The sequence below is a fragment of the Piliocolobus tephrosceles genome, chromosome 20, assembly GCF_002776525.5.
Source record: "Piliocolobus tephrosceles isolate RC106 chromosome 20, ASM277652v3, whole genome shotgun sequence".
Lineage (NCBI taxonomy): Eukaryota > Metazoa > Chordata > Mammalia > Primates > Cercopithecidae > Piliocolobus > Piliocolobus tephrosceles.
This window is the reverse complement of record NC_045453.1, coordinates 40,780,993-40,793,819: the sequence shown is the minus strand read 5'-3', so window position 1 is coordinate 40,793,819 and position 12,827 is coordinate 40,780,993. Positions and strand designations below refer to the sequence as shown.

Below are 12,827 nucleotides of genomic sequence, written 5' to 3'. Positions count from 1 at the left end.
GTGCCTCTTGAGTCATATACTTTATGGGGGGGGGGAAAAAGACGATGGTGCCTCTTTCAAAGACATCATTAAGTGAAAAAAGAGATTAATATAGTGTATTATTTCAGATATGTAATACAATAAAGACAGTATACATGTTGTCTATGCACATTTGTTCACAAGGAAGGGGTAATGGTTGGTTGGGTATAGCTCATCAGTTGGCAAACTTCAGTCCTCCAGGTTTGGCCCTGTGAGCTGTGTTTTTTACATTTTTAAAGTCTTGTTAAAAACAAAATAAAACATGAAAGACTATTCAACAGAGATCATATATGTCTCCCAATAGCCAAAATAATTTACTGTCTGGCCTTTTGCAAAAAATGTTTGCTGACCCCTGGTCTAGATGTGGTTGATTTTATGGGTAATTTTTATTTTAAAATGGATTGGTGAGCTTTTAAAAATTTAATACTTGTGATATTAAAATTTTTTGTGTTAGAAAAAGCCTTAAAATTTGCTTGGTTGGAAAAAATTACTGGACGTAGAGTAGACTTGTTTCATCTTCATTCCTGTTCTTGCAGCATGATGAACTTGCCGATAGTCTTCCTTGTGCAGAAGGAGAGTTTATCTTCCTTCGGCTTAATGTTCTTCGTGAGGTATGTAGCAATAATCATTGAAATCAGCACTCAAAGCAGGGTGCCTTTGATAGCTGTAATGGCAGCATTCCTTTTTGGTTGCAGTATTTGGAAAGAGAACTCACCATGGCCAGCCTACCATTCACATTTGATGTTGAGAGGAGCATTGATGACTGGGTTTTCATGTGCTTCTTTGTGGGAAATGACTTCCTCCCTCATTTGCCGTCGTTAGAGATTAGGTATGTGCATTTGTGTAGCTTTTCAAACTACTGTTTTAGGCTTCTTGACTTTACTGTGCCTAAAGCATAATGGTCCTAATGTATAATGTTTGTCTCTTGCTGACAGGGAAAATGCAATTGACCGTTTGGTTAACATATACAAAAATGTGGTACACAAAACTGGGGTAAGTTCATTCTTGAATGATTTCAAAACAGAAGTATTTGCTTTTATAAGAAGATCATTTTACATATATTTTATCACTTACAGGGTTACCTTACAGAAAGTGGTTATGTCAATCTGCAAAGAGTACAGATGATCATGTTAGCAGTTGGTGAAGTTGAGGATAGCATTTTTAAAAAGAGAAAGGATGATGAGGTAAAGTGTTTCTATTGCAGTAGCTAAAATTGCTCCTGTCTCTAATAGGCTATGATGATCCTGTGATTACTTTTAATCTCTTTGAGTGTGTTTTGATATCATTATGGTGTGTCCAGACTAATGTAATCGTCAGTGGTCAGTGCTTTGATTATTTTATAAAGGTTGTGCTGCTTCCTCTGTAAAACTGTGTATTGTATCCTGTTTGAGTTGCATTGTAATGTTTTTTTCTGTCTTCATAATCTGAATATAAATCCAAACACATTTCTAATCAATAGGATTTGAAATGCTGGTACCAAGGCTGGAAGACTACTGGGATCGAACTAGTGACTGTCATGTTTTGAAGGCAGGAAGACAGGTCAAGAAGAATTGATAGTGTAGGGAGTGTGGGTTGGATTGTATCAGCCAGGGCAGAGGGTTGGGAGAATGTAGGATCTGTGGAGAGCTGCATCTCTTAAGTAAGAAATTGAAACACAAGAAGGAAATAAAGTAACAAAGCATTTGAAAATTGATTGCTTATTATGGATGAGTGCTTACATGAAAAGTCCAGGTTCTGGCTTGGGCAGTTAGGAATTTGCTGGTGCCATTTACTAAAATAGCAAGCACTAGGGGTGGAATGGGTTGGGGTAGGGACAAAGTAGAAATTGAGTTTCATTTTGGAGATGTTTAATGAGACGGGCTATAGGACACCTCAGAGGAGAAAAGTCCATTAAGCAGTTGTTAAATGTGTGTAAAGCTCAGGGCAGAAGTCTTGAAAAGAGATTTGAGAGCCATTAACTAATGGAAGGTACTTGAAACTATGAGTGTGACCCTGGGAGCTTGTGTGGAGTAAAAGTACCCTTAACAGAAGTCTAGGGAACTATGGACATTTAAGGAGAAAGAGGAGCCAGTTCTAGAGAGGTAGAAGGAAATTCCTGAAGAGATGAGAAGTCATGCTCGAGGGGTCACAGTGAGATGGACAGGCACTTTGTCTGTGGACAGGGTTTGGGAGCCCCTGGTGAGCTGATAGGATTGGAGGGGCAGCAACCTGGAGGCAAAGTGGTTGGAGGGTGATTGCAGGGTGTAGCAAGGGAGACCAGCAGTGGTCAAAATAAGCAGATAATAGCTTCTTAGAAACAGTAAGGAAATCCTTTCAGAAACCGGTTTTATAAAAGTCACATGGCTATTTTAAGCAGATAACAACATACATTACTGCTACATTGCTTCACGATCTCCCAACACATTAAAATGTGTCATTGAATCTTATTTTTTGTTTTCATCAACTTTGTATACTATAGCTAGTGATCTCTTATTTTTAGAACTTTGGGCATCATTTTATGTAACATAGTGAGTTGACTGTAAGCATTCTTTCCAAAAGCCTTCAGTACTTGGTAATGTTTTTATGTGATGTCAAGAGTTTTTTTGCATATAGAATTCAAATTACAGAACTAGCTTTGTCGGGATGATCAGATGACAACTGGAACAGACATTTTTAACTACTTTTTCAACAATTAGAGTGGCATCCCTTGATCTGCTGCTACATGCTTTGTACCACTTGGTTTAAAAACCTCAAGTTACATTAGCCTTCTACTTTCTCATTAGCAGACTCTGCACCATAAGTTGGCATTAGAGGAGGAAGTATGGGATTTGGTAGATACCATAGTGTTACAGATTTAATTAATACTATTTTTCAGCTGACCTGGAGGAGAGGGCATTTTAAAGCTTTGGATCTTTGTTGGTGTCCCTGAAGTCATGAAATGTCCTTCAGCATGATTGGACACCAGGGGAAACCCTCAAAAATGCAGTAGGAAAGTTTCCAGATGTATGTATTTTTCCGGGAAGTGTGTCCCTGGCATTTGACAGATTTCCAAAGGAGTTCATAGCACAAAAAAGGGAGAGATCCATGAGGTCCACCCAGGTGGTCTTCTGTTTGTGTGTAACTACCACCCTTAGAGATAGGCATTTAACAGACCAGCAGAACAAATGGTAGAAAAGGAATAAATTAATATTAGTTATTGGCTAAGCATGGTGGCTCATGCCTCTAATCCTAGCACTTTGAGAGGCTGAGAAGGGCAGATCACCTGGAGTTAGGTGTTTGAGACCAGCCTGGCCAACTTGGTGAAACCCCATCTCTACTAAAAATACAAAAATTTCAAATGGGCGTGGTGGTAGGCGTCTGTAATCCCAGCTGCTTGGGAGGCTGAGGCAGGAGAATTGCTTGAACCCAGGAGATGGAGGCTGCGGTGAGCCGGGATCATGCCACTGCACTCCAGCCAGGGCAACAGAGCGATACTCTTGTCTCCAAAGGAAAAAAAAATTGCTTATTAAAGTTGAGCATTTAGGCAAGAAATGTGTTGCTTTTTATTATATGAACTTTGATGTTTGCCTTTTATCTTGGAAATGTTGTTCATTTATTAAGCAAATACTTAAGTATTTACCATGTGCCAGACAGTGTTCTGATTGCTAGTGATACAGCAAAAAACAAAAAAGCAGACAGAAATCCCTGCCCTCATGGAGTTTACATTCTCTTGGGTAAGCTGGAAGATAAACACAGTAACTAAGTAAACCTCATTAAATGTTAGAGAATAAGTGCCACAAAGAAAACTAAAGCAGGTGAGGAAGCATCTGGGAAGGGAGAGGTTGGGCATTACAGTTCTAGAAAAGGTGGCAAGAGAAGGCCTCACTGACAGCTGACCTTGATTAAAGATGTAAAGGATGTGAGAGAGCACACCGTGCAGATGTTTGCAGGAAGTACTTTACAGACAGAGGGAATCACCAGTGCCAAGGCCCTGGGGCGGGAGCATACTCAGGATTTCACAGAACACCAAGCAGCCACTGTGGAAGGAGCAGAGGAGGCAAAGGAAGAGCAGTAGGAGATGAAGTCAGAAAGGAGATGGAGCGCCCAGTCTGGTAGGACCCAACAGGTCATCATAGGACTTTTAACTTCATTGTGCATCAGTGTAAGGTTTTGAGTAGAAAAGTGACAAGATTTGACACATACTATAAAAGGATCACTCTAGCTGCCATGTTGAAAGCACTGTGTGGAGGGAAAGGTCAAAGCGGTGAGCCCAGCCCAGTGAGGAACCTTTTTTACAGTAATCTAAGGGAGCCTGGATAGTAGCAGTGGAGATGATCAGAGGCAGTTGGATTATGAACATATTTTGAAGGTAGAACCAGTGGGATTGGCAAATGGATTCCATATAGAGTGTAAGAGAAGGAAAGGTGACAAAAGACTGAAAGATGTTTTGAGCAACCCTCATGAAAAAACTGGGAGGTGCAAAGGTGGGGTGGGGATTCTATTTCAGACATGTGAAGTTTGAGATAGCCAAATGGAGATGCTAAGTATAAAGAGGCCCTGGTTGGGGAGCCATCAGCATGTAGATGGTGTTTAAAGCCATGAGACCAGGTGATGACTCCCATGGGAGGAGAGAAGTGGAGGTACTTGGCCTAGGGGAGCACCAACATTAACCCATTTGTGCCCAGTATTACATTATTGGAATGATAAGCTTGTGGGAGTTATTTATAACCTACTGCTCAAGGTCATCCCCAAGGTCTGATTTTTCACACAAAAAACTTGCAGCCTCCGGCATAAATGGGTTAAGAAGTTGGGGAGTTGAGGAGGTAAGACATAGCAAGAGGGAAGGAGATCAGGTGAGTGTAGCTTCCTGGAAGCCAAGTGAAGACTGTGATCCAAGGAGGAAAGAATCCTGGTCAGATAAGGACTGAAGTTTCACTAACGTATTTCATAGTCTGCAGGTCATTGGTGACCTACACATGAGAAGTTTCATTGAAGATGGGACAGAAGCTTGATTAAATAAATTAGTGGTTTCTACATCAGAGGAGATTTTAGGGTAGTTGATCTCCTGGGCTCCAGTTCAGAGCAGGAGACTTAAGTATCCAGCATTCAGCTTTTTGCCTGGCAGAAAGCACCAATTTCCAATTTCCTTAAGGCCTTATATTGCAGTTGATAGGGCTGACTTGGAAGTGTACCTACTAGGATGACCGTCAGTATAGCATCCGCTGACCCCTGTTTCAGGCTACAACAGCAGCTGTGGCCACCCTAGCTGTCATTTCAGTTCCTTGATACTCAGGGAAACTTGGGCATGGGCATGGGAGGCCCACGAATGACCCAGGGTTAGCAGGGAACAAGATGAACACAACATTCTGTCCAGTTTAAACCATGGCTGCAATTTGGAAATGAGTAGGGGGAAAGAATCATCATGGGCTAGACCCTCGCCTGTGAATTAAATTGGCCCAGAGTAGTAAGCTGTGCATACATCTGAATTTCTTTCCTTTTTTTCGTTGGATTGATGGAATCTGGCCAGTGTGGGGGATAATGTTTGCATAGAGTCCCACTTCTCTCTTTTCTCTATTGTGCCATGCATGCTACAGAGTAAGAGCCCTTTTTAGGTAACAGAGTCTAATTAAATTGTCTTGCTGATTTTTTAAAAAATGGATACCTTAGTTATTAACTACATTCAACTAAACCTTAAGAATTGTTGAGTTTTTTTTTTTTTTTTTCTTTTTAAACTTACTTGTGTCTTCTCCATATTGACAGCCTGTTTGCTCCAGGATAAAACCAAGGGTCTTTATAATGGCTTTGCATTTTCCTGAAATGATTCAGAAGCTTTCTGAACAGAATTACCAAGAACAATTAAATTGTATCTAAATTCAGTCTTCTATTGTTAAGTTCTGATAAGCAGCGTTTTGAACATATAGTCTTGTTGCCTGGTTTAATCATATACCTAGATTTCTGGTGTCGTCCTTTAAAACTTAAGTTGTCTCCCAAATCATTCCTGGTAATGCTTAACTCTGACATTTTTGTGTAATTATTTGACAGAATATGTGGATTTTATACTTTTAGGACAGTTTTAGAAGACGACAGAAAGAAAAAAGAAAGAGAATGAAGGTGAGTTTTAATTGATTTCATGAGATTGGCAATAGCGTAATTTTACAGTTTATGAGGAAGATGTTCATTACAGTAGCTTTATTCTTTGTCCAGTAAGACTTGGTCAGGGACGTAAGTGTCCACCCAATTGCCTTTTTACCTGTAGAAAGAACACTGGTGTCGATTTTAAAGAAGGTCCTCTAGGCTCTGGTGTCTGAAGGGATACACTTGGGAGGTGAGAGGTGGGTGGCATTTAGCTATTTGAATGGTTTACAGCAATCAAGTATTGTTTTTTAAGTAAAAATGGTCAGTCTTTTGTATCCCCTTGAAAGTTACTATACTCTTGTTTCTACATCTTTGTCCGATTAATCTTTCTAGAACATAACACTCTAAACTTGTTTCTCTGCTCTAAAAGCACCACTGACTCCTTAATCCCCTCAGAATCCAATTCTATCTTAGTTTGGTGTTCAGAGCACACTGTCATCTCGTTGAATTCCAGCTGTCCAGCATATCCCCTGTTGTCTTCTAAATACACTATGTCCCTGCTAAGGGTGTTGTGTTCATTCATAACATCTGAATGGATTTCTGACTTTGCAGCTCACTGACATCTTCCCTTTTCTACAAGGCCTCCCTTCTTGGTTATGGTCATAGTACAGATTGAGCAATCCTTTCTATTAACTCTGGTGCTTCCTACCTCTGATACATGTTTTCTTACCTAATTGCATAATGCTTTATAGACATTTAACTTCTTTAGTTCTTGTTTTCTTATCTTCCCTACTAGATTTTCAAGCGTGTGGAGTTTAAGGACTGATTTTTACTACGTTTTGTTAGAATTAAGCAATTTCAGGAAACAAGAAGGGAGAAAAGTAGAGTTATTTATTGTTGCAGTGGGTTCAAAATCATTTAGATTGGGAGGGGCTTGTTTGATTTCTACTTACATATTATTATTTTAGTCGGTATCTTTTATCAGTCAGCCAAGATTATCACCTATGTTAGCTATAATTGTATCTAATTAATTGGAAATAAAGAGTTAAATTCTAGCAAGGTGAAGGGTAAATAAAAGTTGTATTTCTACAAAAATTAGCTGGGTGTGGTGATGTGCACCTGTAATCCCAGCTACTCGGGAGGCTGAGGTGAGAGGATCGCTTGAATTTGGGAGGCAGAGGTTACAGTGAGCTGAGATCGCATCACTGCACTCCCGGCTGCGCAACAGAGTGAGACTCTGCCTCAAAAATAAATAAATAAATTTAAAAAGTTGTATTTCCTAAGTATAACTCAAACTCAACTTTTTTTTTAACCTAAATTATATTGTTTTTATTTGCCTGAAATTGTGTCTTGAATGTTTTCTGTAATTGTAAAAAGCAGTGGATTAGCATAATGAGACTTGAAAGATTTTCTCTATGTTTCAGGACAACGTATTATATGTACTTTAGGGCAGAGTTATTAAGTATTATACACTATTGTTTGGAAGGTATAAGTTACCATCAAATCAAAGTGTAGACAACCTTGTAATTAAGACGAAGATCATTTGGTCTTTTAGTGGGTTTTGTAAAGTGCTTACAGTTTGGACTTTATTCCATTGCCTTCTTTGTGTCATCTATGTTGTGATTTAATTTTAATTTCTACATTCATTTCCATTTATGTTAGAGAGATCAGCCAGCTTTCACTCCTAGTGGAATATTAACTCCTCATGCCTTGGGTTCAAGAAATTCACCAGGTTCTCAAGTAGCCAGTAATCCGAGACAAGCAGCCTATGAAATGAGGATGCAGAATAACTCTGTAAGTGGCTCACTTTTATGTGGCATTTAAGAGGGGTGAATATCACATGCCTCTTGTAGGGGGATGTGTGTGTGAAATTTATCACAGCCTGGAGTTTTGTTTTATAATTTTTCTTAATTGCTTTGCCTTGAGATATTTTTAGTTCTGTTAAGTCCATCTTTATCAATATGAAAATATCCAAATGATGTGAAAGAAAAGCATGTAGGATTGTTGATAACATGCGAATATAAAGAGATAGCTAATTCCAGTTTGGGTGACAGAGTGAGACCCTGTCTCAAAAATAAGCCAAGTGGCTACAGTGTTTTTGTAATGCAGATGAACCACACACTACTTCCCCCTTCTCCAAAGAATAGGGTGGTGAATGGTGCTAGAAGCTTGTCAAGGGACAGCCATATGTCTCAAAGCTGGGGCAAGAGGAGGAGGATGGATTTTATTCCCTTATTTCCCCTTTCCTTCAGTGGGCAGTTGTGAGCATTTTGCGAAATAGTATTCCTTAGGTGTAAACTCTGGCTCTCCAATTCAGCATGAAATAGATCTGAATAAATATCTTAAGGTAGCCCTTACTATTCAAACTCTGGTTGCTCCCTGTTTGTGAACTCAGCAACTGCATGCATTTATTTGCCTTGTATTCTTCCATATTTGAACTTGGAAATCCAAACTCCGGAAGCAAATCAACCTATCCTGCAAGGCTGTACTGTGTCCACCACCTTCCTATTGTAGTGGAAATAAAGCATGAGTTCTCAGAATACCCAGTGGGACAGCAGCAGGGCTGAGGGAACAGACCCTGATCTAACAGTAGAGGAAGGAACATACACTTTTGCTATGATATATCCAAGGAAATTGAATAAGCTTGGATATTTAATTTTTGTTATTCTGTTAGTTATCCTATTGATGGTCATATGGAACGGAAATAGCTGATGCCCATCATTCAAGATTTTAATGACTACCATACCTGCAGAGCAGAACTGAGAGTGACTGGTGTTGTCATATGTCCTGTTGGGGTTAGAGTACTTTTTCTTTTTTGATCTTGGGAGGCAGGCAGGTTTAAAATTTGCCAGCTGTGGTTGCTTCAAGAAGGATTCCAGTGTTATCTTCAGGCTCGTAGGATTACTCCGCAGGACCAGACTGTAGATTGATAACATCTGCCACGGGACTAGTAATGGGGAGATGGGTGATGAGGTTGCTTCTTTGATTCTGTCTTAATTAACTCCCCTTGCCACAATTATTTCTATATAGAGGAGGTATGGAATTCGAATCTTTGCAGAGTGGGATTTTCACCTAGAATGTTCTAAATTTAAGGAAATTTTGAAGCCAAATTACCAGTTTATTTAAAGGGAGCCATTTAAGTAACAGATTTCTGTTGTTTTATTTTTCTGAGCTGTTGGGTTGTAGTCTCTAGTACTTGTCTACTGATGATTAACATTCTTAGTGTTTTATTAAATAGCTTCCATTTCCTTATATATGTGGTTTTATATTTAGCATTCTTCAGTGTGGTTTCATTATATCTATTTGATTAAAAAACAGCTTAAGAAGAAATTTGAATTTATATGAATCTGGTTATGTTGAGAAAGGAATATTTTTGTTGGTAGAGGCAGAGCAGTGGAGATTTAGCATTAAATGGTGAACCGCATTTTTTTTCTAGAAAGTATATTATATTTTTGTTTTCTAAAGGTAGAGTTTACGTCTTGTTAGTCAATAATTAATTTTGTTAAAGTTTGCGTTTTACACAACTTCTCTGTAGACAATTAATGGGAATGTCGCTCTCATAATTTAATCGAAATGGATTAGTGTAGTGTTGAAAAAACAATGGTGATTACTTACTGAATGATTAACCACCATGTACCAGGTAGGCAGCATGCCAGTTATCTTTCACATGTATTGATGCATTTAATCCTTGCAATAACTTGTAAGGAAACAGAACATTATCATCCCTATTTTAAGATGAGGCCCACAGAGGTTAAGTAATAAATTGTTCAAGGCCACACAGCCAGTAAAGGTTGAATTTGGTATTTCAGACTCAGATATGTATAACTAAAATACGGTAATACCTGCCTTGTTTTCCAAGTACAACAGTGCCTTCCTGTATTTATTTTTATTGGGGTTTTTTTTTTTTGACAGTATTGTCTGTACCTTTTCATTAATAACATTGACATTATATGTTTTTAAAAGAGAAGTGCTCTAAGTTCTGTGTGAAATATGATTTCGTATTTTGTTAACTTTTCTTGACCCGTGGTATGAACTGTGTTTGTGCTGTGGATACTGTAATTGTTAAATCATTTAAATGGCCTTCTGTGCTTTCAGTTTTAAAAAAATTCAATTTACTTGAAATAGCTAATACACTGTGAGTAACAGAAGAAAAACTTGACTGTGGAAATGTTTCTGCCCCTTATGTTTTTGGTGATGTGGTCCTTTAGCCTGAGTAACTAAAGTTGCAGAAGATTTTCTTTTAATTTTTAGATTAAATATTAAAATATGTTGGGGTTATATTAAAATATGTTAATTAAAATTAAACTATTATGTTAATTGAGTTAGGTACAATGGGAAGATAATACTGAATTTAAAGTGACAGCTAAGTCTTTGAAATACTAATAAAATCTGCATTTTTCTAGGATGACTAATAGATTTGTATTTATAGATTGACTTTTAAAACAGAACATATAAAGTAATTTAAGTTTTCTAACACAGTCTCATTAAACTTGCTTTTCAGAGTGGTTGTACTAGGTTGAAGACTTAAGTAAACATTTAACTGCATTCTCACCAGCATTGACTATTTTATATATTATTACATCTATTTTATTTTATATTATATGCTAGATATGTAATACATTTTATATGTAACATAGAACTATACATATATATAAAATATATGTATGTTTTTTCCCCTCATAGCTTTGCCATTTGGTAGGTGGCAAATGATTGTGAATTCCTAACAGGAATTGTTACAATTGATTGTCACAAGTGAGTGTGAACCACCAAGGGAAAATAAAATTCAAGTACTATAATTTTTAAAAATCTATAAAATTAAAACTTTTTTTTTTTTTGCTTCAGAAACATTTTTTTTTTTTTTTTTGTGGCCCTAATAGTGTTAATTCTTTTCAGTTTGAGCATGGGAAGTTTGGGTATTACATTACTTCTTTTGAGGGGAAGTGAAATGGAGCAAGATCAGTGTCTGTACTTTCTAAATATATTTACCATCTCTACGTAGTAGCTTTAAAAATGTTACTTGAAACACGGTAAGTAGTGATGGTTGGATGTACCTTCTTATGTAAAATGAATAATGAAATCCTTCTTCTGTAATGTCATCATTATCTGCAGAGTCCTTCAATATCTCCTAATACGAGTTTCACATCTGATGGCTCCCCGTCTCCAATAGGAGGAATTAAGCGAAAAGCAGAAGACAGTGACAGTGAACCTGAGCCAGAGGATAATGTCAGGTGAAGCCATTTTTTGGTAGCACTTTGTTAGCAAATTGCTGAAATAGATGCAGTCTAATTAATGCTATTTAGCTTAGAGCAGCAGTGCCTTCAGATGCTTGCCTGTGATCTTTTTATCCATCAGTAATTAATGTGGAGGGTTAGAATAGTCAGTAAATTCCAGTGAGATGTGTAAGCTATAGCTGTTAAACCTAAGTGTCTAGATTAGTATGCGTGCAGGCTTTCGTCCTCCAATCCACTTTTCCCTCTGAGACCAGGCACAAGATCGGCTAGACATGAGGTGTTTAGCTGTGACTATGTGATCTGAATGTTGCTGTTTGGAGACTTATTAAATTTTCAAGCTGCTTAACCTAGAAAGTTCAGTTATACTTAGACACTTAATATAGGTTGTCTTAGTCTTCTCAATTGAAAGAGTTCTTCCTCAAAATGAAATATGCAGAAATCATTCTGTTAAGAGATCAATATGTATGTTTTTTAAAAACCACAAACTTGCATATGCACAATTATATTTCATGAGAGGAGTTTCCCTTTAACTGTATACGTCAAATTTAAAATAGGAAGCTGATTCTTTAATTCATCCTGAAGTTTGAGATCATTATATAATAAGATTAACAACCTCTCATGTAATTAAATCCAGATTTGAACCGTGGGCTCCAAGTGCAAAAGGCCAACAATCTCAATAATTGTAGCTCATTAAGAATTTAGGAAAACGATCTATTTCAAAGGTAAACAAGACGGTAGTCACCTACAGCTCATGCTTCTTTTGCAGGACATGGAAAGTGTGTGATTTGTGTTTATGATTAGAAACTTTGCAAGGGTCATGTGTGGTTCTCCATTTTTCTAACATCCTTTGATTTCAGATCCATGTCTACTTGTGATTGAACATTTACTTACTCTGTATATCTTTAGTTTCTATCCTCTACTTTCTGTACTTTGGATTTTCCTCTTACAGCATGTCTTTGGTTTTGTTTACTATGTAGCCATCATGATCAATACTAGTTTAATAGGTAACTTGATTTGTTTCGTATTTTATTGTTTAATCCTAGAGGATAATTAAGGGTGAAAATGCCTCTACCAAGAAATGCTTGGGGCTTTTAGCATTTTTTCATTAATATTTTCTGTAAAATAGTGATAATCCACCTTATGGATAGGGGATATTTCTAATTGTTATTCTATGAATCTTTTGTGTTGTGGGAGGGGTAGATTAAAACTGATATGGTATATTCTGAAACATGACTGCAATTAATATATGAAATCTGCCACGTGGAAAAGAGGCCTAAATGGAGAATCATCTTGATGTTCTTGGTCTGTTCTGATATTTTTAAAAGTGTTCTTTGGCTTCTTCATGTTCCTTAAATGTTAAATCTTAGAGAATAAGAAATGGATTCTTAAAAAAAATAATACATTGGGTGAAAATGTGGTTGGTCACATTGTATTTTCAGTGATGAATGATAATTTAGTGGCTTCATTGACCTGCTTCTAGATTTTACCATAACATACATGTTTGTGTGTGTGTATGTATACATAGATATATAGAGATATAGAATG

At 37.4% G+C, this 12,827-nt stretch overlaps 1 protein-coding gene across 2 annotated transcripts in view; it reads left to right on the top strand.

Annotated features, from left to right (window-relative positions):
• The window catches only part of XRN2 (5'-3' exoribonuclease 2), an 89,013-nt gene that overhangs the window by 30,852 nt on the left and 45,334 nt on the right, over positions 1-12,827 (top strand). For both annotated transcript variants that reach the window (XM_023191881.3, XM_023191882.3), the window contains 7 exons: positions 555-629; positions 714-847; positions 954-1,011; positions 1,095-1,202; positions 6,043-6,087; positions 7,714-7,845; positions 11,161-11,279. In XM_023191881.3, coding sequence (XP_023047649.2) covers positions 555-629; positions 714-847; positions 954-1,011; positions 1,095-1,202; positions 6,043-6,087; positions 7,714-7,845; positions 11,161-11,279 — 671 coding nt within the window. The remainder of the gene's footprint in view (positions 1-554; positions 630-713; positions 848-953; positions 1,012-1,094; positions 1,203-6,042; positions 6,088-7,713; positions 7,846-11,160; positions 11,280-12,827) is intronic.